Source organism: Corvus cornix, chromosome 2 (assembly GCF_000738735.6).
Source record: "Corvus cornix cornix isolate S_Up_H32 chromosome 2, ASM73873v5, whole genome shotgun sequence".
In the NCBI taxonomy this organism is placed as follows: Eukaryota; Metazoa; Chordata; class Aves; order Passeriformes; family Corvidae; genus Corvus; species Corvus cornix.
Genome location: NC_046333.1, coordinates 97162254 through 97188526, shown reverse-complemented (window position 1 = coordinate 97188526; position 26273 = coordinate 97162254). Strand labels below are relative to the sequence as shown.

Genomic DNA, 26273 nt, shown 5'->3' with positions numbered 1-26273 from the left:
CCAAGCTGCTATTCATACTTTTAAATCTAGGTTCAAGGAGCCCTGATACATTTGCTTTTGTCAGCTGAATAGTACTGCTTGCCCGGCAGCAAAATAACACCTCCTGTGTGGAAAATCGTGGGTATTTATTATTCTATAGAGTTCTCAATTTGAGATGCAAAAACCATGAACGAAGACAACATCAAACACATTTTCTTTCTCACCCTGTCACATAGGCTTCTCATACACATAGATTTCTCAAACCAAATTAACTTTACGTAAACATATGCAGCTCCATTCTACATATCAGAGCCGTTCTAAAATTGATACTTAAGAGTCCACCTACTAGGTTAAAGTGTTTCAATTGCAGAAGGACAAATAGTCTCTAATCCTGCATATGAATTAAGGGGTAGGGTAACTGCAGGCTGCAATACAGCACCAACACAGCCAGGGTCACGTCACTGTCCTGACAAAGCAGCCCAGGCAGTGCCCAGCACAGCCAGTTTGACCTTCCACGTCTCACCAGCACAGAGAAAATAAAGTCTATGCTGCAAATAAAAGGCCTGTGCTTTGATTACTTCATTCTTAAGAAAGAACCAAATCATCTTTTCTTATGTTTGTGTGAGATGTTTTTGCAGTTGGCATAAATCTCCTCTGTCTGCCGGAGTGATGATTCTTCTCCTCTTCTTTCTCTGCTGTGTATGCCATGAAAATTGGATCTTCCATAACTGTTAGAAGGAGGCTAGAAGAACATTAAAAAGAAAAAAAAAAAAAGAAAAAGTTGAAGAACTTTTCTCAAAACAGCTATGCTTTGAAAAAGGAGAAAAATTGCAATTTTTCTTCAGATGCTGATTTATTATGGGGAAATATTAAACCATCAATAAAAATAGTTATTTGTCTTCTTGTTTTCTGTGAATACATTTCAGATTCAAGTCATATGAAAAAAAGAAGTTGCAGCTTGAATATGTTTCCCAGCTGTCCCACATCTGGTCCCTGGTAAAGCACCAGAGAAATGCCCCCTTCCTCTCATACACACACTTCAGATATTGATGCAGTCTCTCCTACATCAGTCTTAAAACATGAATTGTTCTGAAGCTATTGACTGTGCTAAGAGTTAGTCATGTCATTAAGACAATGTAATGTTACAGTGCCTGAGTGAGCTGGCATGGGAGGGAAGGTGTTTTCTGAAGCAAATGGCCAGTCCCTAGCCTGTGGTCACTCTAGGAAGCGTCATCCTGGTACAAACAGTGACCCAACAGTCAGAATGAGAGAAATCAGCTTTATAAGCACATATTGACAGTGGAGTTTACCACCAGATCATACAGGAGTGAGATCTGAGAGGAGATGGGTGGAAAGCCAGAGTCTCACATCCACTGTGAAACATGCATTTCCCTTAACACACCCCTGATTTAGGGTGTGAAGAGACAAGACAGAAGCAGTGAAATTGGCTCCTGTCTTTCCACTTCTAACCTTCAGGGCTTGAATAGGATTATTAAGAGGGAAAAAAAGAAGACTCAGTGTTCCAAACCACTGATTGTTACAATACAAAAAAAAAGAAAGGAGATGTACTGAAACAGCTAGCCCAAAGAATTATAGTGAAGCTGAACTGGAAAAAACAGATAAGACAAAAGGTATCATAGAATATAATTTTTTGCCTCAGGTTTACAAGTGATGACATGAAGAAAAAAGGCATTAACAAGATGCAAATAATAAAAAAGGCTATCAAACCAAAAGAGCTAATTTGTTAATAACATGGAACAGAGTAGTCTCTAAATGTAGGTGTAAAGGATTAAAGGATATTCATCAAAAAATAATGACTAGTAGTAATCATATTTTAAAATCTTCAATTTTTCCTGTCTATCTAGTTTATTAGACTATAAGATTCAGAGGATATAAAAAGCAGACATAGAAGAGAAAGATCTTAATAAATATACAGTACAAACCATGAATAAGCTTCATCTCAACAGGTGATCTTAGCCAGATCTGAGTGGAGTACAAAGCTTTTGATAAAGCCTCTGTGATCTTCCTCTTCTTTCTGAAGACATATATTTAATCAGAAACATAGTGGAGGAAACTGCATCATACATGATAGTATAGTCTAAAATATCTAATTCCAGCATGCAAGAGATAATGCTGGTATTGCTTACTTTCCCACTGAAACCAATAAATACAATAAAAATCCAGGTAGATGTGCAAACTGCAACATGCATGAGATTAGCACTGTGTCATAAAAGCCTGGAAAAGCCCTTTGATTTGGGGAAATACTAATATGTTGCCCAGAATTCCAGCAGCCTCATATATTGTGGTAGGGGAAGGAATACATTTTCTGCTTACTATTTCTTTTTTTTGGAAGCAGAGAGTTTCTGGATCAGACCACTAGAGATATTTGGCAAGGAATAGAGCAAACTTAGATAACGGTTTAAACTATTATTTTGGATCCAGCTGTAAGTCTGCAACATAAAATCAGAGGACAAAAAATGCTGGAAGATGTAGAAAACTTCAAGATATCACCTGTCCTCTGTGCACAAAACAGGAATAGCAATGCCTAGCTTAATGTTATTCCTGACAAATCACCCTTAACATGTTGTTTCATCTAATACCACGTAAGCGTTTAGCTGACAAAGGAACTTGAGCAAGCCATTTGTTTTCCCAGTGTGAAAAAAAGGGAAAAAAAACCCCAGAGAATGTCACTTTTTCATAGGCTATAGAACTGATATTTTTTTTCCAGTTTAAAATTTTGGTGAGAAAATTCAATTTTTGCATATACCTTTCTTTTTTCTTTGGTTCTGAGGGGGATGGTAGGATAAGCTGTTAACATATACATCCTTACCTGCTTCAGCATATTATGCAAATTGATTTGTTACTCACTTTTTGTGACAAGCAGTGGTGATGCAGAAGACCAGTAGGAAAACTAACAGCAAAACAGTAGCAGAAATCCCTTCAGCTATGTAGGTAATAAACCATTTGTGATCCCAAGTTGCTAAAATATGATTGTAATAAATACAATTGGTATTTTGTATAAATATAAATCAGCATGAGCTTTTTAATGACAAACTAAGCTGAAAAATCAATGATTATATAAAGACATTTTTCCATGACAGCTCATGCTCAATATTCGGACTTTACAGCAATTTCCTCATTTCTAAAAAGCCTTTGTTATGCTGAACCAGCTCTTAGGAAAGTTGTGACTGGGATGACCAAAGGTGAGTGAACACAGCACAGCAATATGAAAAAAAAATAACTATGCTTTGTATAATCCTTTTCTATCTCCTTCCCTCCCCTGGTGAGAAAGCTGTCCATACATGAGTGACTCAATATATGGTTAATAAAAGTTCTCAGTCTACTCAAATGAGTGTTCTTGGCTAACAAAGCTGTGAGGAGTGGCCAATACCCCAGAGGGCTGTGTTGCCCTTCAGAAGGACCTCGCTGGGTTGGAGAGATGGGCAGAGAACTGTCTGAAATTCAACAAGGTCAAATGCAGGGTCCTGCACCTGGAGAAGAATAACCTCCTGCACCGATACAGGCTAGGGGCTGATCTGCTGGAAAGTTGCTCTGTAGAGAAGGATCGAGGGGTCCTGTGGACAACTCACTGTCCATGAGCCAGCAGTGTGTCCTTGTGGCTGAGAAGGCCAATGGGATCCTGGGGTGCATTAGGAAGAGCACTGCCAGCAGGTCAAGGGAGGTGATCCTGCCCTTCTAGTCAGCCCTATTAAGGCCACATCTGGACAGCTGTGTCCAGTTCTGGACTCCTCACCCCAGAACAAGAGAGACAAGAGAGACATGGAGTTCCTGGTGTGGGTCCAGCACAGGGCAACAAAGATGATCAAGAGACTGGAGAGTCTCTTTTATGAGGAGAGGCTGAGGGAGCTGGGCCTGTTCTGCCTCGAGAAGAGATGACTGAGAGGAGACAACATCAATGTCACAGAACCACAGAATCAGCTAGGTTGTGAAAAACCTTTGAGATGACCAAGTCCAACCTGTAAGTTTGTAAGTATCTGAAGGGAGGGTGCCAAGAAGATTGATGGATCCAGGCTTTTCTCAGTGGTGCTAAGCAGTAGGACATGAGGCAATGGGCAGAAACTGATGCACAGGAAGATCCACCTGAATATGAGGAAGAACTTCTTTACTGTGTGGGTGCTCTAGACTGGAGCAGATTACCCAAAGAGGGTGTGGAGTCTCATTCACTGGAGATACTCAAGAACTGTCTGGGCACAATCCTATGCCATGTGCTCCAGGATGACCCTGTTTGAGCAGGGAGGTTGAACCAGATGACCCACTGTGGTGTCTTCCAACCTGACCCTGTGGTTCTGTGATTGTAAATGTTGTCCCATAAGAGATACCCAACAATCATTCAATAATTCCATGGGCAGCAAGTCATTTTTCTGAGTACCAGGAAGATCATCTCAGTGTTCAACAGATTTTCTGTTCAGTACTGCACACAATGGTATCAGTTATTTTCTGCTCTAATTCAAAAAGAAATCTGTTCACATTTTAACAAAAAGAAATTCACAAAAATTTCTCCCATCTTCATCCCCTTTTTTTAATCACCTAGAATTGTACATGCCTTGATGATGGATGTCAGGAAGTCTGCCTCATTTGTTCTAGCCTAAGAAAAAGGGCTTTCTTTGAAAACTGCAACCTAGGCAGGAAAAGTTAAACTTAGACTAACTTTGCTTAGAATGCATTGATTTCTTTGGAATGGAGTCATATCTTCAAATGAAACTAAAGAGCAACCTGTAATAACTAGAGGTAGAGACAGACAAAAAATGGCTTCAAGGTATAAGCCTATTTTTTCTTATAGTGCTCGAGTCTGTGGCAAGGTAATACTTATTTTTGAGGCTGGAGGAAATACGTGGGAGGAAAGAACAGAGTTAATTATCAAAGTCACACAGGTAATCCATAGCAAATCGTTGGTGAATGGGAGCTAAAATCTCTCTTCAGGTGTACTCCCTCTTTAATGTTCTGCTCACTCTACAATGAAACCACAGCTGCCCGAAAGTGCTTCCATTGGAGTAGACAAGAAAGTTACGTGCTTAGTTCATAGGCAAAGGAAAGCAATCAGTATCACTAATGACAGTAATCCCAGCTAACCAGCTGCTGAGCCATCACCAGATGGCTTTCCTCTCTGGGATCAAAAAGGGTCACAGCTTCTTATCTGGCTATCCTGAATACCACATGAGACTTGCTCAGGTACGCCTCTTTAGTATTAATGTGTTCATTGGAAAGGATAACAAAAAATACTGATTACAGAAGAGTCTTATCCTTGAATCCAATGCTATTTTACTGGAAAGAAAAAAGAAAGAAAATTCTCTCAGAAGTTTACACTGCTGAAGGTATGTGACACTATAGAGAAGGCTGCCTGATAACAAAAACCAACACCTTTTGTATTATAACTGTGTATGAAATCACTCTACTGCCAGAATGTTTTCAGCTCCTGTGCACTTTAAATGACAGGATGGTGTATATACTTACCTCCAAATTCAGGTAAAATTATAATGTCTTTTTTTCCAGCTGTTATGCTACCCACCAGAGAAAATCATTGTCTGTGCCAGGGAGTACTTACAGAAATACAAAAAAACCCATCCTATAAGTAACAAGAGAAAAAAATTTAAAATCTTGTATTTGGTTGTCATCAAGGGTAGGTGAATCTGGGTAGAGTTACAGATTTCAGCAGCATCTCCACCCTTCAGTTTAACTGCTCCAGACTTCATTTTTCTTTTTCTGAAGTTTCACCTTCAGTTTTATCAGGTCAAGATAATAATCTCTGAGTTAATGAGTTTGAGAACTGAGATTATCAGCTGTCAGTTAAATTTGGATGAGAAAAATCATTAGATTCCTTTTCTTTTAACCAACAACAACTCAAAGCCCGTATGTCTTTTCTCATTTGAAGTGAGCAAAACCTTCCTTAGGCATTTGTTTTCTTTAACTATACAAAACCTTTTGTAATTACTGACTTTAACATTCCAGTCAAGATTTTGCAGAAACATGTCAGAAGCTCGTCATGTGTCTCTTTAGTTCTTATGTTCTCAACAAAGGTGATATGCTGACAGGAGGGTATTAAGTATATTTTCGGCATCAGTACAATTTCTGCTAAGTATTAGTATTTCTCTGCAAGTTTGTGAAATTTTCTTTGTGGGACACTTTTCAACCTTCAGTGCACCGACTTTGGTTTTGAGGAGGAAGCACTGATGGGACAAAGAGTTATTTGTTTCAACAAGAGATTCAAACTGCTCTGTCAAGACCTTCATGTATTTTGTCATGTGCCTTGTTGGACTGGCATGTATGGTATCCTAACTGGGTATCACTGAAATAGTTTTCCCCACAGCTGAAAGGCAGATATCCAGCACAAATGCATTCATGCCCAGAGAACGGCGTTTGGTTGAATAGAGACCCACAGACATGGTTTAATATCTTGCATTCACACTGAATGACTTCATAAAGGAAGAAGGAAGATAATTTCACTCCTGTCCTGGTTCTCCTCACCCCCTTACTGCAGTTCTTATCTTCTGTCTATTTCCCATGGCCCAGAAGCACTGCTGTCTCCTTCCAGCTCTCAAGGAATGTATGATAGCCACCAGTGACTGGACAAGTAGTTCCCTGCTTTTCATCTGGATGCTAATGAAGATTATCCTGCTGTACTCAGCCTTGGTGTCATCTCATCCTGAACACTATGTGCAGTTCTGGGCCCCACAAATTTAGAAGGATGTGGAGGTATTTGAATGTGTCCAGAGGAGGACAGCAAAGGTGGTGAAAGGCCTAGTACAAACTGAAATATAACTCTGACCCCCTAAACGTACATGTAAATACAACTACCAACCCGTTTTTCAGATCTAGTGGGACCACACAAAAACATGTTTGTGTTTTACTTTGCCAAGAGAACTTGCTACACTGCTTTCTGCTAAAGTGAGAAAAAATTCAGAAAGTCTTTCTAAAAATGTCAGTGTTTTCAGGAGGGAATAAGTACTTCTTTTTCAGCCCTGCTAATTCTTCAGTCTTTTCATATGACATGTCCCATTCTTTCCCAATCACCTACCAAAAAAATACGTGGATTGCAAGTCTGCTTCCTTTCTTCAAAGACTGTCTCAAAGAAAAAAGCATGGTAAGAAAAACACAGAAAATGGGTTCATATGTGGAATCTGGTGTCATGACTGATCTCCATATTGATAGAATTTTTAGAAGGAAAGATATGGTGAAGAACACATTAGAAATTAATCCAAAATCTCTTGAACATATTGTATAATGATGTAATATGCAGCTGTTTCTGCAAGAGTTGTCCAACAAGAGCTACACTACTTTACAAACACATTGCTTTATGTGTTGCAGGTTTTGAGGTCAAAAAATATTTGCAGAAATCTGATTTTAGCTGTAAATTCCTGTTGCTGGAAAACAACAGTCACAATATTTGGCGGGATAGAGTGGATAATCTTAGGGATACTGAATTGATCTCATGATTTAATTTTCACTAGCATTCAAAAACATTAAATGCAGCATGCTGACTTTTACTGATACTGATGCCTTTTCCTGGTCTTAAAATCAAGAGCCAAACATGGTTAGAAGGGGAAAAGGGATTTTACTTTGGTATTTAGTTTAAGGATCCTTAGGTGCACACATCCAGGTCAAATGCACCAAAATGCACACCACAATGCCTGCCTCCCAAAAGATTGGGTGTAACAGTATAGATTTTACTAATTAGGATATCTATCAAAAATTCCCCAATGAGAGGCTTGAGTGAGCCCCCCTGCCCCAAGGAACCTTCTCCTGGATGGTTTTATCTTGGTTTACAGAATGTGTTCTGGAGAGGACCTTGGGGTCTGGGGCACACTGATCCCTAACTATGAAGATTCTAAGATGTTTAGTCTCCTAGCTTGACAAACAAGTCTAAGAATGTAGGCTAAAAAACACTAGGAATACAGAAGTTGTAAAAGGTATAACAGGGGTATAAAAGAAAAGGCAAAAAATCTTCATGACATCAATACAACTGCAAGAACTGCTCTCATGATGCTTGAATACCTATTCCTTCCTCTCTCCCTTTTTTCTTAACAAGAATTCCATGCTGTTTTTCTTTGCAAAAGTACATTTGCCCTTAGACAATAAGCAAGCTGCTTCTTTCTACCATGCCACCTCTCAGAATCAGCAGTTTTTGGACTGTTACCTCTTCTGAAAATAATCCTGTGGTCTTAATACAGCCTTTCACCTAAGATTCCTCCTCTTCAAAAGTTCTTGAGGTCCTCTCAGCAACAGCTTAAAAAAAAAAAGGGTTTATCTTTTCTCTTATTCTCTCAACCCAAAACCTGAACAGCAGCTCTCCTCCTCTCCTCCTACCTTCTAGACTCAGTATTTCAAAATAACTCTGGAACTGGGCAAGGCGAGAATTGCTTTACCCGTGCAGAATCACAGCAACAGGCTTAAAGCGTTGGAAGAGTTTGGTAGCAAATCTGAGCTGGAAAATGGCTTAGCTGCAATGTTAAGCCAAAGAAAATGACATGACTGAACTGGTAGAACATACACAAAAAAAAAAATAGTGCAGCAAGTTTCTGGCAGCAGTTTGTTTATTCTAGCCACAACTGTTGGATCAAGCAGAGTAAGTCTCTCACAAGATTGAGAGACTTTGCTGTCTATGTTACAGGGTGCAGTGGGAGCTGATGTCTGGCCTGTTGTTTCTCTGCACTTACTGTTTTTTCCATATCACACTGGAAATGTTAATTGTGTGTTATGAAAAGGTTCCAAATGTTGAAGAGAAATAATAGGAAATCCTTGATATTTCACTTTCTTTGCAATTAATGAACACTCAACAAAAATGCACTTAATAATACAGGGAAGGGGCTTAAAAGGGTTACAATGGAGTGTTTTCTGAATCATACTGTACTTCATATTCTTTAATGTGTTCATATAGTTTTTTCTCTGATAAACAGCCATAACTATGCTGCCGTTGCTAGGGCTAAAAATCATAAATTGAATTTGTTTCAAGAGCAAAAGAAGCATGGGAACTAAACTCTCTTCTTTTGGAGAAGAAATAGTTTGTGTGGGTAGAACTGATCATTCTGAAGGTTACTGTATGTTTTGCAACTATATGTTTTCATTTTGGTGTTAGAAGCACTGCACTTGGAGTAAGAAGAAAATATTTCTATTGCTCTACAATTAGGACATACTTGATTATAACAATATAGTCAGGATTTTGAAATTTGTTTAAAATTGTAAGGGATGAGGACTTTTTGTCCTGTTTCCTGTATTTTTATCACATTCTGCTCATTTTCATGGATTTTTGTGGTCAAGTATTCAAAGTAAAGCAGGTCATCATGTTTTTTCCCAAGCACATTCTCCACTTCTCAATTAACCATATTGCAGTTTAAACATATTTTGGAGTTTTGCACCCCATGCCACAACACTGCCAAATATTCATGCATCACCAGGAACAAGGGCAGAGCAATGAAAGCTGGACTGAATGCTGCAACAGAAGAAGGTCTGGGGTGGTGCAAGGATCATGTCTCCAAAATGCATTCCACAGAGAAGAAGCAAAACCAAGTTTTTTTGTTTTTTTTTTTATTTTTTTATTTTTTTGAGTCATAACAGAAAATAGAGGTAAAGGCGGAATTCAACCCACAGTTTGAGAAATTTCAAGGGTCTGTTTGTTGGGACATGTAGCTCCCATTATAAACAAACTGTGACAATAGTAATAGCAAAACCTAGAGTGCTTCTCAGCTCCCCAGGAGGAAACCCCTTACCTGAATAAGGTGGAGCCCAGTTTACAAACATCTATATTTTCATCTGTGAGTGTGCTCTTTGCCTTTGTTGGAGAACAGGTCTTATACCTGAGGCTCTGCAGTACAACGTGCTGATGGGAAATTCTCCTCGTGCCTTCTTTGGGAGAATGCCCACCTCTTCCTGCAAACTCAGGCAGTCATTCCCCTTCCAAAGCATCTCCTTCTTGTAAGTTATATGAGGAGCAGCTGAAGGAGCTGGGGTTGTTTAGCCTGGAGTGAAGGGGGATCAGAGGAAACCCTATCACTCTCTACAACCACCTGAAAAGGCTGTATCCAGGTGGGGGTTGGTCTCTCAGGCAACAAGTGACAGGACAAAAGACTCCCTCAAGCTTCACCAGGGGATGTTCTGGCTGGACATTAGGAAAGGTGGTCAGGCATTGAAACAGTCTGCCCAGGCAGGTAACAGGCACGTAATGGAGTCACTGTCCCTGGAAGTGTTCAAGAAACAACAGGAATGACTTAGTTGACAAGGTGGTGCCCAGTCAAAGGTTGGGCTTGATGATCCTGGCGGTCTTTTCCAGTTTTCTATGATTCTATTCTATTCTGTGATTCTTAACATCAAACCAGTTTCTCACAAACAGGTCTAAAATCCTATAATGAGATCAGACAAGCTTAAAACCCAGCTTATTTTTGAGCAAACAAGATTTATTGTTAATTTGTTATCTTTTACATGCTGCTAATTGGAACGTGGTATTTAAATAAATTCTCACTTGTTATTGAAGAGTTACTTTATTTGGGTAAAAGTACTAATGCCTCAGAAGGTCCTATTTTGAAAACATTTACTATTTTCTCCTTTACTTACCAGCCACAGTAAAACTCATCACATGGTTTTTATTTCTCCCAGCAGCTACACGGGACTACATTGCAAAGTCAGAGGCTGTAATGTTTTGAAAGACAATCCTGGTCAGAACAATCCACTGGTGTATGTTCTTTGAAATCTGAACCAAAGCTTTGCTTTCCTGACAAATTGCACAGAATGACAATATCTACCCAATCTGCTTTAATCCTTTCCCACATTGCTCACTGCACTGAATCTCCAATTTTATAAGGGCAAGTAAGAAGCAACATCTCCTCCTGGCTTGGTAAACATGGGATTATTTTGTTTCTCAGACACTTCAAAAGCATCTGTTGAAAAACACAAAACCTAAGAAAAAACCTGCTGGTAATTCATTCAAGGGAAGTTTAGTATCCACAATTCCAGTACGTCAAATATTAATGAAATAGACTTACAGCAGAAAGATCATGAAATCATTTGAAATGCTGAAAAATATAATTTATACCTATCTATGATTGACTATATTTTTTGTGCATGTTTACAAAACAGTCTTTATGGAATTCTGAGTCTGTGATGACATTGCAAGAAGGCTATTTCTGTAAACTTTGAGTACACGAATGTTCTATTAGCAGTTTCAGCAAATATTCAGCAGCATAAATTAGGGGGCCAATCTAATTAAAGTTGGCATAGTCTTGTTCTTCTTCTGCACTAGTTATAATAAGAAAACGGTTTGATGTGACCCTCAGGACACGCTTTAGTAAATTATGTTCAAAGACATTCCGGCCTAAGAACTGCAATTCTCCCATTCACAAACCTCACACCACTTGAATTAAAAAATATTCTTATCCATTCAATCACTCTTCTTGGGAAAAACCTGTGTGATAGTCTGTTTGTGGTATGAAAGAAGACTTCCAGACAAATTCAAGGCTTCAACCACACAGAAACCATAGATATATCTTAAATAATTTTGACTGAAATGCCTTTGCTCTGAGTTATTGTTTTTAGTAATATAATTTACTGTTTACAACTTAAGAAAATAAATGTTTAAAAGTCTGCAATAGAAAGATTGTCAAATTCAGAGCCACCTGATTTCTAAAGTCAGCTTTGTAATGCCTGTATCTCATAATCTAGGACGAGCGCCGTCATCTTGCTGAAGACTTTAATGTTGGAAAAGATTAATGATCACACTGTTTTTCTTACACTGTAAAAGGATCAATCTTTCAAGTTCTTTAATGAAATTTTTTTAAATTAGGTGGTTTTAAGTAAAAAAAAGTCACTACTATATATTTTTAATGTGTTTGTCTCTATCTGAGGCAACAACTAGAAGGTAAGTAGTCTACCTAGAAATAAGTGGTTCCATTCATGTTGACAGAATGGAGACTCCATTGTAGGAGTCTGTAACTTCAGAAAGTCTCTCAGTCTTTGTGAAAAAGTGAGTAAAGAAGTCTAGCCTGCAATTTTTTATCAAAGGAATATAGCACAGAAAAATTATATTCCCTCTGCCCTTGGAGACCAGAAATACAATTAAAACATTGAGATGTAGAAAGACAAATGGAACAGTGTCTAATGAGTTTACCTAAAATAATTAATGAAGAACTTGAAGATCCATGTAGACTGCAATCAAGGAGACTGAAAGTTAATGACAGACAAGGATAGAAGAGAGATAAATTCACTAAACCAAACAGAAGGTACAACACGGCGCAGCTAATTAACTCCTTACACAGCTTGCCAAAGACAGCTAAATTTCTATTACTCAAGCTGACTGCCAGTGCTGGATAATCATTTAAGTTATCATGCAAATTCCAGCAAGAATTTGCTCATGGAAGTCTAAGTATTATTCAAATTAGACTGAATGACTGCTTTGATGGTACTCTACACTCACAAAATATGTTCCTTGAAGTGTAGTCCCTCAAAATTCACTACATTAAATCAGGTAATTTTTTTTATACCTAGCAGATGCAGATCTGCAGATTCATTCAGATCTGCTAGGGAAGAGGGGTAAAAGAAAAAGTGATCGAAACCCATTCTCGCCCTGGAACACCATATTCTTAGTGGTTAGATCCTTTCCTCAGACCACTAGCTTCCAGCAACAGCCTGCTTTACAATAAACCACATATTCTTGCCAAAGAAGTCTTGCCCTTCCTTGTGCAGTCCTTGCTCTGGTCTTCCACTATGAGCAAGCTCTACTGCTACCCACATTCCCCTCAGGAGCATTGATGACTCCCCATCTTCTCCTGAGTCCATCCTTGCTGTCCTATTTGTTTTATTACAATGCCACCCTGAACTCCAGGTGTTTCTCCTATGTAAACATGCTTAATAGGGAATTTTGTGTATGATGATGCTACCTGCCAGTTTCCAGAGCATTCCCACCTGACCCAAATGACAGGTCACCCAAAGGACCTTATAACAACCACCCTTCTTCCCTGCTGCTTTGCCATATATTTGCTAGAAAATTGTACATTGCACATATGGTCAACTGGGAACAAAGAGATAAAACATTTTCCACCAAAGTGATGAAAATCCCTTCTATCTTTAAATTAGTTAGTTAACTCTTGTGTTATATTTGCCAAACAATACATCCCAGTTGCTCAATAATATATATTACAACATTGTAGTATACTGTAACAGGTACCTTACAAAGCTAAGGTTGCCTTGCAAATTCCTTGAAGAATTTCCATATGGAAATCTTGATATAACTGTATAATTTGCAGGTATACAAAAAATAAATGTTATGTTAATAGTAAGAACAAGGTACAAACAGCCAAATTAAAATAGAAACAGTTTGGAGATTCTTGGCTGCTCTACATTCTATCATAACCATTTTCAAACACAGACATCATGACTTTTTGTTTGTTTGTTTGCATATATATTTTATTTGAAAATATGCAGCAACATTAATGTATTTTCACTCTTGATGAATAAAGTAAATGTCTCCCCTTATTACAATATGGTACCTTGAACAATTTATATGATTATGTAAGGCACAAACAGTGGCAAATCAGGCCTACATAGTTCTAATTAAATCTTCTAAGTACACTTAAATATTCCAGGCTTTTGTTTTAAGCAATTGTCCCATTTTATTTTGACAGCAGCATCATCATAGTTCTTTCATCCTCCTTCTCTGTTCAATCACTTACTTTATTTAGCACCTTTCTAAACACAGTTTCTTTGCTTTCAGCCTGGTATGTGTGGGATGAAAACCTCCCGCTCCGAGAAACACTTCTATGGGAAAAATACACCCACACACCTTCACCCCTGCACACGCACAGCTCAAGGTGACACGCCATGTGTGAACATTTCAGAAATGCTAAATAAAAATTTATATTGCATCTGATAAAAATAGACTCTGCTTTCCTGCTGCTCATTCCAGACCCTGCTGCTGCTGCCTGCTCTGCCCATGGTCAGGTTATCTTGCTTCCTGAACAGAAAGTAGGAGGAGGTGACAGCACTCAGGATAGGTCCATAGGCCTCTCCTTAGTGAGGAAGTGCTTACATGCTTGTTATCCTCCACCAACCTCTTGGCAGCATGTTATCTCATCATATTTTGCAGTTGTACCTATGTCTATCTGATATTAGATATTTAAAGGAGAAAAAGTGCAAGCATTCATATTTTTAAAATATATAAGCTTTCAACATTTTTCTTGGAAAGCAAATATCAGAAATATAGAGGTATATTTCTGTGTTAATGACCCATGCTGTCTCAGAGTGGATGAAGGCAGAGAAATGCTATGCTGAGACACTGCATGTCACAGCCTGCCTGTATGTGTGCACTGCATTTGTGCCCAGCTACTCACACCTTCCGCAAGGCTCTTCAGAGGCAGACGACAGGCAGAGCAGAGGATATCATGGTTTAAGCCATAAAGAAGGAAAAAGGCAGGGGACAGGGGAAGGGAAAGGGTGTGAAAAATCAAGCTGCATCCTAAGGATGACTATTGGAACCAGTGTTTCTCAAGAATAAAAGCCACAGGCAATAGACAGGGTATGAACCCAAGCTGCCCAGCCCCAGAAGTCATATAACACCCAGGAGTGTAGCACAAGTATACACTACCAGGAATTTGCTGTCTGGCTTCTCAGATCCTAGTTATTACTTTGAATGGATTGTTTTATGGGCTGAAAATATATTGGAGAAGAAGGAAATACATAGTTTGTTTCATAATGAGGTTGTTATGCAGCTTGGTACCAGGTAAGAAAATGGAAGAAATCAATATATTATCTGTATTTTTTACCAAAAGTTTCCTTCACATTTCTTTTTGTCCTTATTAAGTTCTAGATTATATTCCTGTCTTACAGGCCAGCTGAAAGAAAGGTTCATCGTTAGAAATATAAGCAGCAGCAGAAGCTTTTGCAGATAGGAACATTTCAGACATTAAATAGTAATCATCCGTTAGTGATTTCCTTTAGAGTATTTGGAAGTTTAACTACCTGAATATGTAATTCCTTTTATTTTCTGCTTTTCATAGCCTCTGTTTATTCCATAAGTTAATTTGTATTTCCCCAAATAAAATATTATTCAGTCCATCCTAGACAAATTAAAACTATCTCTTTAACTGTGAATACTTTAAAGCTGTCACTGTAGACTTTCTATTTTCCCATGCAATTGCATCCTGTGATGATTTCCAAATTGCATTATCTCAGAATTTCATCCACCACATTTACAATGTGGGAAACAAAAAACAAAGTTGCAAAACTCTTGGGTCTGAATTTAACTACTGGGTGTCACAAAAGTTATGTTGGATAGGAGAGATAATACCACACTTTAGTTAAATTGAATTTCCAAGTGGTGGCTACAGTGGCATAAAATTATGGAAGAGTAGCTGAGAAGATGAAGTATTTTTGGCTTATAGAGGTAGAAGAATACTTGCCCTCAAAAAAAAAAGTTTAACCCATTAGATTCCACTTGTGCCCCCTTTGCATTTCCCTATTTGTGTAGGCATAATTGGAATAGTCATCCTTGTGCCCTGTTTTCTTGTTTTCAGGGGGTTTCCTGTCCATATAATTGTACACCATTTGCTTGTCAACCCTGTCCACTTCCTCGCTCACATGTGGGTTGTCTCACTTTCCTATTGCAGCTCCCCTCACCAATCTGTTAAGGATGCTTTTTGCCCCGGTGCTCAGGTGGATCCTTCTAGCATTCCTTGATCAATAAAAAAGCCCATGGTGATAAAAGGCAACATGTTGTTGACACCAGCCATGCAACTCAGTCTTGGCCTGCAGAATTGTCCTCTTTTCCCAGGACTTTTCCCTTCTTCAGCAGAATCAAGAAGAAGTGGCTGGTGTCCTTGATCATGCCCTCTAGCACCATGCAGTCATGCCTGATGTGCTCCAGCTCCTTCCTGGACCGGTCTTTGGTGTACATGTGAAAAAGCAGCAGGGCAAGCCTCAGCAGTCTCACTGCAGCACCCTAAAGTCTACCCTGGCAAGCAGCAGGTCTCCCCAGAGAGCAGGATGGGTCAGAAGATGAACAGACAAGAAGTGAGAGTCATCCCCAAATTATCACAAAACAGATGGAGGTCAGATAACAGCTATAGTAGCCCGATGACACATGTTCATCAAAGCAATGCTCATATGGAACATATAAAACAAGCCTTCTAATTTTATCTTACTTTGATAAAAGCACAGCCATCCTCACAGGTACTGAGTTACAATTTCTTCCTTAACATAGCACATTCCAATGCAAACAAAGTAACCAAGAGTACATAATAGTATCATTATTCTTAGTAACTAACTGAACACTCAAAATGGTAAGAATTAAAAAGAAGAAAAGAGAGAAAAAAAGTAAAAACAACTCCCCAGAGATGAATAAAAGGATCTGGATGCTCTGACTGCTAGCCAAATAAAATTGAAAATGTAATCACATTGTCTGTTTCCAAAAGAAAAATTTTCTCAAGTATGTCAACAGAGAGTTATATACAAGACAAGAGAGGCACTTTTCTGCTTCATTTAGCAATGGTAAGACCTTATGTGGAAAATGACTTCATACTATTTATCTTATTAAAATAAGGTTATACACAAACGGGAGAAAATTCAGATGAGAACAAGAACTGATTAAATCTAGAATCATGAACTGAGAAGAAAAGTTGAAAGAACTGTGTTTAGTGCAGAGGTATCACAGAAGCACAGAATCATAAATGTCTTGGATTGGAAGGGACCTTAAAGATCATCTAGTTCCAACTCCCTTGCAGTGGGCAGAGACAACTTACACTGAACAAAGTTGCTCAGAGCCCCAGCTAGCCTGGCATTGAACATTTCCAGGGATGAGGCATCCACAACTTCTCTGGGCAAAAAAATGAAGGATGAAGGCTGGTAACATGACACTTTCTTTCTCTTTTTTTTTCGAGGACTACAATTAATAAAGTCATTATTAACCAGGAGATATCTAGGTTTGATATAATGGAAAAAAATCTCCTTGTAAGGCTGGTTACGTGCTGTAGTATGACCTCACGAGTTTTAGCCATACATATTCAACATGGGAATTCCTCAGACACATTAAGGATATGCTTCTCCTGCCCCAGAAGGCAGAGATTGATCAGATGAAATTGCAATGTCTCTTCCAGCCTGAGTTTTCCACAATTCCTTTTGATCTAAGCTTTTCCTTCGGAAAGGAAGAGGAGATATCTCTTGTACTCCCAACTGGTTTGGTTTCTTTCCTTTTAGTGTTTTATACTGAAGGTGTATCCAATCTTTAGTTCATCATAAAAGATAAAAAGTAAGAAAAGCAGCATTTAACAGGTCAATAATCACAGCAGAAGTGTGAAAAAGGCATCTTCACTTGTCTCCATCCTCTTGCTTTCTAATTAGGTGCTGACAATTTGGCTGACACCGTGTAAGATACAGAGATAATTCTGGCTCTGGGGAGCTCAGCATCTAAGAGCCAAAGAATGAAGATCCCTCAGGATTAGTTCTTGCTTCCATGTGCTTTAAAAGTCTGATAATTTTTCACTGTAGACCTATGAATCACATTCTAAATTGAGACAGAGATAAATAGAAAGCAAGTTATTTCAGGTGAATAGGGACTTGAAAAAAAGCTATGCAACGTGCTGCTCTTGGCAGGCAGAAGAGCATTAATATAGAAGTAAGTGCTGAGTGGCATGGATATCATCACACTAGCCAAGAATAGAAAAGCTCTGTCTCTGCTATCACAGAAGAGGTTGATCACTCTATTTAAAAAATGGGAGTACTTCATGGTACATCTGGCATTTAAATACTCTATTAATGAACTTCCATTCTTATTCAGAGTTTCTTGCAAAACATATCCCCTGAGAAAATGGTCTATTGTCACTGATTGACAGAAACACAAATTTACCCACAAATTTAAAAAAAAAAACAAGCCCCAAACCCCACAATTTCCAATTAAAACAGAAAAAAAAAAAAAAAACAACACAAAAAAAAAAAAAAACAACCAAAAAAACCACCTTCCCCCAAAACCAACAAAAAACGCCCAACAAATTATGAAATTCTGAATAATTCACACTGTGGACATAGAAGTCACTAAGAACATCAAAATAATATTTTCACCATTCTACTCAGAGCATAGCATGGAAATTTTAAAGTCAAACTAATACTATTCTAACACCTAACTGAAATGAAATTCCTGAGAAAATAAACAGAGCCTTCCAAGTATATAGAAATTCTTCTTAAAATTAACAGTTCTGAAAGTCAAATATACAAACACAGGACAGAAATATTCCAGGTAATTATAACTTCATTTGTTTTCAATGTAAGTAAACATACAACACTGTTCTGCCATAAAGTTTTTAATTAAATAGTTTATATATCATATAATTCTTCATTGCTGAAGACTTTTGACTTTCCATCAAGATGTGTAGCAAAGGCATGGTGCATAGTAGATCAATATGTTTATGATCTCTCTAATGATGTTTATTATATTTTATATTTTAAGTTAAATTTGTATTGTAAATTTGCTTGTCGTCCGTTTTAAGATCTCTGATCCAATTTTGGCTGATTGAGTTCTGCATCACAAAGCTCTTCACAAATTGATTTACTTTGCTTCTAAGACAGTTTTTGCCTATGTTGAATCATTTCCATTTCTGTTAAATTTGAAATAATCAATATTCTAATTACATTTCAATGAAAATTTTAAAACTCTAATTCAGGGACTACTGCATTTTGAAGCAATGCAGCCTAGAGAGCTAACTATTAATAAGGCCAAGTGGTTTTGGAAGGATGTGTGAAGCACATGAAGCCAGCTGAACTTATCAGTACTTCTTAATGCGGCATGAGTCAGAGGATAGTTTGTGGTTGTGTAGGAGGCATTAATACCATGGTCTGGAAATGGGAAAACTATTGCACAGAACAGCAGCTGACAAAGAAATTCTTCATACTTTCATAAGGGCAAGACAGAAAAGGTAAGATTATCATTATGGGCAATGACAATAGAAAGTTATAACCAAGTAGTAATGGTACATCATGTATCATCACAGATATGAGAGTGTAATATGAAGAAAGTTTGGTGTAGTGTCTGTACAGGGAGCCTGAATTAAACCCATTAAGTTCAACACAGCACTGGACCTGGAAGACATCTTGCATGTAAATTATCACTAATTGGGATAATTTAAATTGCCAGATTGGGAACAAGACAGGAATACACTTCAGATTTGAGAAGTCTTAAGTTCTAGATGTACAGATATTAACGGAAATAATACTTTTAACCCAATATTTGTCTGTTGTCCTTGTCTTAGCTTTTCTGTTTATACATCCTCATTAAAATGCCTCATGGAGTCAATATGGCTGAAAAACAACAAAGAACTTTCAGGCAGATAAGTGGATGACATGACAAAACCTGAATTTCCTGGGCAGAATAATTCCTTAAACTCTTTTTCTGTAAATTGATACTTTATTCATACTTTAGAAAAATCCCATCACAGATGAATAACTCTTGTACTGATGGCTTTAACAGAACAGAACAGAACCAAAGGACTGAAGACTGGTCTGGAAAAGGATGAAGTAAAAGAATGTATCCATACCTCAAGTGACCAAAGGTAAACACATACCTAGACATATCAGAAAAAGACAATGCACATCATATGAAGAAAAAAATGAATTTTCCCAATACTTTTTCCAACACCTGCATAAATTTCATTCAGTTCTTCTTTTCGATGTGCTAAAGACTAGAAACATATCCTTTCTCTGTATACATTTCTTTGCAAAAGTTAATAGTTTAAAACAAAAGAAAGAAGGATTGCAGGAATTCCTGCTGCTGCTTTGCAGCTGTTAGATACATGGCTGGCAACTGGTGAAATGTCACAGTTGTTTAATGTGTTTTGAGTGATCACCTGGGATGCAAAGTTAAAGATGCACGTCCATACAGCCCTGTCCAAATGCATTGGTCTCTCTACACTCTTCCGTTTGAAATTAAAGTTTCAATACCTGCAGCTTCAAATACCTTTTCTTCCAGGCAGCAAGTGCATGAATTAACATCTTTTAGATGATCAACAATTCCTGTATGACATCTCCAATTCTAATGCTTCTTCTATTAGTAGTGACTTCAATCTCTGCTCCTCACATTTTATACTGAACTTAAAATCAGTCTTCAGACATACATCCCTAAGCATTGTACATAAGAAACTACAGATCACTTTTAAACTGTTCATTAAGAATGATGGAATAAAGATACTGACTATTCTTACATAATCTTAGAAAATATGTAAAGAATTCTTTGCTGAAAGTATGAGTTTTGTCTGCTTAGTGCAGGAGGATTTGTGACTCATAAAATGTGGGAACACTGATGGTAAAAAAAAGTCCCTTGAATTCAGTTCTGAAAACTGTTGGATATATGCTCACTCTGCAGGAAGGGAAAAAAAGAAGCCTCAGATTCACCCAGCTGGCAAGTACCTTCCTGTGGGATAACTAGAGTGTTCTTTACCCATACATTCATGTGTAAAAGAGGCAGCACGAACTCTCAAGTTCTTTGAAATTATGGTGCAGGATTTCAGCACTGTATCCACTTGTAAGAATATCCTGTAGCTACATAACATGTGAAGTTTCTGATATAATATCCTGAATATTATTTCTTTTCTGTCAGTCTGTTTCAGTAACTGTAAAGAAAGCATGGATAACATTGTGCAGACTGCAAGGGTTCTCTCTCACCTATTTCACAAATGCCATAGGAAACCTTCAGCCAAAATTCAAGGCAAAAGGAACAATATATGTCTTCAAATTTTTATTATATATTCTGATAAATCTCCAGGACTAAGCTAAGACCACATCTAGTAAAAAAAAAAAAAAATCACTAGAATAATTGCATCAAAAATTTTATATAAGTGGTGATTTATCACCAATTCTAAGGTCTTCCATCTGCCAACAAGGAGGACAATACACCAAGACGAGATCTCTGTAATGAAAGTTATAGTCTCCTGGGTCTCCTAGGATCTCAGGTCCTTATGCCAGCTCAGCCATTTAAATTTTCCCCTCACTTTTGTCCCTGATTGAAAAAGAACTGTGTTCACCCCACCCAGACCACAGTGGGGTAAATTGCTGTTCTGTGACCAGACAGCCACAAGGAGAGCCCTAAACAGAATTTCTCCAGTATTATTTTGACTCCTCTTACACTACAAATCTGTTGTGATCTCTTATTCACTCAACAGAGTCTTTATCACATATGAAAGAGTGCCTTTTTATAAAGACACTCTAAAGGGAAATATATAGAGATATTGTCAAAATACTAAGAAAAACATGCTTAATGTTTTTCAAATACCTGATTTCTTTCTCCTATTTCTGTTTTTGTTTTGAAAAGCAAGCCATGATCCCCAACCTTTTTTAAATCTTGATCTTGTAGCGGCAGGGCTTTGCTACCACTTGAGCTTCTGGATCTAGTGACACTGCTGTGACCATTAGACACTCCTTGAAATCTTTACTCATTAAGCATCAGCACTCAAGGATACGAACTATGCAAATCAGAATCACACCAAATTTACTCACTTGGTATTTGTACTTTTAAAAATTATACAAAGCACCTGGGAAAGCAGAATCAGACTCACAACCTCTGTTGATTACCAGGAATGGAGCATTAGTGCAACTTTGAACAGACTGAGTGCAGAAATATTCATTGTTTTGCAAGACAGAAAAGTTAATCCAAGATACTTTATTCAAATTTATGTAAATGCCAGCAGATATGATTGACATGTGAAGAACATTTCACATTTAGTCTACTTAAGAAATCTCCATCACGAGCATAATGCCATATGGCATTATTTCCATTTATTTCTGCTATTTCCTTTCAATGGAAATTTTGAAAGCCAGTCATATATTCTACATCTATATTCTGCTGTCAGCCTTCATTGAAGTATGCACTGCAGATTCCTCAATGGCATAGTTACCTGCTTAAGTTGGTGCAGGAATACCTTTGTGTCCAACAGTAACAGGTCATTATAGATAAAGCCTGGCAATTTTCAATGCCTTGGTAGCGTGATTTAAATTATAAACCAGACTTCAGTTTTGATTAACACAAAAACCTCAATAATACCTACTTAACTTTACTGTGCCTATTTACAGAGCAAGCTTAAGTTTCATTTTGAATATGTGCCCACAAAGTCGCATGCTTTAAAGGCAGACACTTCACAGCTTTAGCTTAGCCAATCAATATTTAACACTAAAAGCATGAACAAACCATTAGACACCATGCAAATCACAAGAAAAAAAATTAGTCTATTAAATTTTTGTTGATTAACTGTTATAAACAGAAGAAACAGATTTTGCAGTGAGTTGTTTATTTGGCTGGGGGACTGCAGATAAATTAATGCTTTTAGAAAAGTAATGACTATTGGGAATCAATAATTTATAAATCCTAACCGAAAAAAACCACACTGTAATTGGAAAAAAGTTTAACTACCTACAAAATGATCATTCTAGTATGTTGGCCAGATTTCTTTATTCCATCAAAAAAAGACACCTTAAAAAGCACTTAATATACCAGGACCTCAATTATTTTTTACATTAATCTTTTAGAACAAGATCCATATACAGGAAAATTATGAGACTAACACTCAGCTTTCTCAACACTCTTACCCCAGTGAAGAAAAAAAAACACTTTAAAGATGAACATCAATGTCTTAATTTTACAGGTTGGAAGACAAAGAAGAAAAAAATATATATGTGGTGTCAGCAGCAAGCTAAAATACTGGCTACATGGATGTGAATTTGAAGTTTACTGTTTATTTAATCATAGCAAGATGTCATCCAGGAGTTAAAATACTTGGTACTGACTAAGGTGCTAGTAAAGTAAGATAAAGCCCGACTGACAACAGTTCTGCTAGAACTACTTCATAAATAAATGCCTTCTCTAGATTCTGGTTTTAATAACGTATTTAATTTGCAGTGTAGATTGAAGCTGTAATATTTATCTTCACTGGTGATACACTTCATTCTTTTCAGATCAGGGTTTATAACGACTGTGTTTATACATGTCTACCAGAAGATGAACAGGATTCTTCTCAGAAATCTTGATTCTCTAAATGGAAAAGGATTAATTTCTATTCAAAATTATAATCCCCCTTCGTACCTGATTTAAATAGACATACTTGGAACATGAAGGATTTGCTGTTGATTAAGGTTTCATTTTTAGTGTGCTCAAACCAAGAGAGAAATCCCACATACTGAGAATACTGAACTCTACAGAATCATTTAAAAAAACTTACCTCTGATACAAAATCCACTTTTTGTGTGGTTTACAGGGTACCCAAATCTGTAAGGTGATTGCCTAATAGAGGTGTTGGACTGAAGAGGAACATCCCACAGGAAGGTGACTGCCTTGTTTCTTGCATCATTTCAGATTAACTCTAGCAGAGACATCCAGGAACAAACAGCTGATATCAATGCTGCTTTGGCCAGAAAAAGAACTAAATGAGCTTCCAAATCTCTACTGCATCTAACTTTCAGAATTTTATAGAAAATGAACCCTTTGTGAATACGGGCTTTGCACTGCCAGAAGTCAGGTGGGGCTGAACCAAATAAGAGGTCTGTTTTGCTTGTCTTTCAAATGCTAGGAACCGAAATTTCCTTTCAATCTTTTATTTCCTAGCTGGGAAATACAATCAAATGTTGAATGGCATCTATTTTCACTCTGGGGAATGGGAAAGAGGAGTATAATCTTTCTACATTGAGACTAACAATCAACAAAACAATAAGACAAGCTGCTTATCTTTTGAAGGCTATTCCATATACATGTACATTCTATTCATATGTACATAATGATTCTTCTAAGTCTTCAGGTTTCAGTTGACCCATGTTGAATAGACACGAATGGAAAATTACTAGAAAGAGTTCTTTCTCCTCTTAGTCACAGGGTTGAAAGGGAAACCAAACTGGATGAGTGGTCAGGTAATTACAGAGTTTTCAGAAAGTACATGAACAGCTACACAGAAACTACATGGGCATAGCTAGACCTCTTTCTCTCGTTCTTCCCTTTTTTGTTTTTAAAAAAGTTTCCTTTTAAAGAAAAAGTTGCAATGCCAGATGCTCCCTGAATTGGCATAGATTTCTGTCTTGCATATATCTGAAATTTAAAAAACAGTGAGATATTTGATAACCTGAGCAATTTCTATTACTCTGAGCAATTTCTATTCCCTTTTTCAAAATTCCATCTGGGTTAGTTACAATGGAGAAAATGTTAGTTCTAATGGAGATCATCATCTTCCAAGGTGGTCTTGATGAAGGATAAGGACTTGTCCCTATTTTCAAAATAAATTCTTCTATCGTACTTGTCTTTGGTATGTATGCCATAGATTGAATGCAAGACAGCTGTATTTTCCTTATGAGTTACATTTCATCCAGGATGTCTGGATTATCACAGCTTTTTTTTTTTTTTTTTGATACATGCATTGCAGTTTCACTTTCTCAGTAAGCTTTGCAGATGAATCTGCAAACTATGCTTCCATGTTGGCTAAAGCACACACAGAAATTCAGTTTCAGAATTAACATAATTAAAAATTAAATTTACAGAGAAGCCCAGAAACAACTTTGGCACACAACAAGCAAAACACTGCAAAAAAAAGTTTGATTAAAAAAACCCCAAAACCTACAAATTATTTTTACTTCTCATTTGTGAATATCACTGAGCCATTAAAATTCGTACAAGCCCTACTTGTGAATTGTGATCATAACTGTCGTGATATGATAAAAAAATGAAAGCTGCTAGCAAGGAATAAGAAAGCAACCTTGCTTCCACAAAGCTGGAGGCCATAAATAAAAAGAGGCCATAAATAAAAAGAACTGTGTGGTCCCTCTCAAAGAACATGGAATCAGTGACTACAGTGTGACATGATTTTATTCAATCTCTGCACATCAAGTGCCCCTCTCACAGGATATTTTCACTTTTGGAATAGGAAAATCACTACGTGCTTTTTACTTTCACATTCTGAGAAACACCAGGTTGGAGGCCTCAGTGGAGTTGCATCAGAAATTGTCTAAATTCCAATCAAAATAAATCTCAGAAAAAAGTTTCCATTATTAATGAATCTATAGCAAGATGCATGGATACTATAATAACTGATGAAGCAGGGGTCTTTAGGCTTCATCACCAGAAGAAAACAGAATTTTCCATGCTATGTGTCCAAAATGAACTGGTTTTTTTCAGACACCCCAGTTCAACATTTATCTATTATTCAGGGAGTACAAAATCTAAAGAGACGATAAGACAGTTTCTATGGGTCATAAGCCTGTGACTAGTTATAAAAAGTAACATCTTAAGGTTTGAGAATTTATTTGCAATAATATGTCATGAGATATTATTTTGGGATCAAAATTATGCAGCTTGAAAACTCTTGTTCAAAGGTGTAAGAATCCTGAGTATTCATGACTCATGCTGAAATTTGTCAAAACAAGCCTCACTCTTACATTTTTAATGGATTTTTCTTGGGACAACTGCAGGAATTTTTGCACTTCAGCAAACCATAGTTTTATGGAGCTCTTTGAAATTAGAACAATATGACTAATTTGAAGTCAAAACTAAGTCTGAATCAATCCATTAGAATTCCCTAATGAATAAATAACTGTAATTTGAACAAAAGCTGACAATAGAAGTTAATATTTCAGGTGAGTAATAGCCTGGCACAAGCTTGAGCAGGACTCAGCACCAGAGCTGCTTAAAACACCTTCCAAAATGCAACAACCTGATTGGAAATTAGAATCTACATGTATTTATCTGTATAACACTAGGCATCTTTTAGGATAATACAACACAGAGTTCCTTTCCAACTTAAATAACTCTATGGTTTTCAATGTTTCCAATGGCTCCATTTTGCCACTGTAATTTGGCATTGTTACAGTTACACTTATTTCTACTTTACCTTGCCAACAAACAGAATCCACCAAATGATGAAGCAATAAAGAAATTCTATTCTCTACCCTTTTTTAACTCAAAAAGTTGTACTACCTGAATGTACTTACTTTTAGAAACAAAAAAAAAGGTAATACGCTTATATAAATATATTAATAATAATGTGTCTTTTCCTCAAAATTTAGGAAAAAAATTATAAATGCTACTCTTCACAATCTCTTTGAAACATAGATTTAGAAGAAACATAAAGATTTTAGTTATAGGCAAGCTGTGTTGAAATTAGTTAGAATAGGAAGGAATTTGGACCCAGTGAGAGTTAATTAAAATAGTTAGGAGAGCTGGACCTGTAATGTGTTTTAAGATGTTAGTAACTGATTACCAAATAACTGATGATCTGTCATTTGCATGTTTGTTTAGCTGTGCTTAGAACGAGGAATAGAAACATTGATAAGTTGGTGTATGGAAC

At 37.2% G+C, this 26273-nt stretch overlaps 1 protein-coding gene across 1 annotated transcript; it reads right to left on the bottom strand.

Annotated features, from left to right (window-relative positions):
- CD226 (CD226 molecule) lies at positions 1–24407 on the bottom strand. The gene is given in 9 exon segments (XM_039569554.1): positions 1–721; positions 2127–2133; positions 2848–2959; positions 10543–10640; positions 10642–10799; positions 10801–10873; positions 24080–24147; positions 24149–24287; positions 24289–24407. Coding segments are annotated over 9 exon segments (915 nt in total). The 3' UTR covers positions 1–580.
- Between the last annotated feature and the right edge of the window lie 1866 nt (positions 24408–26273).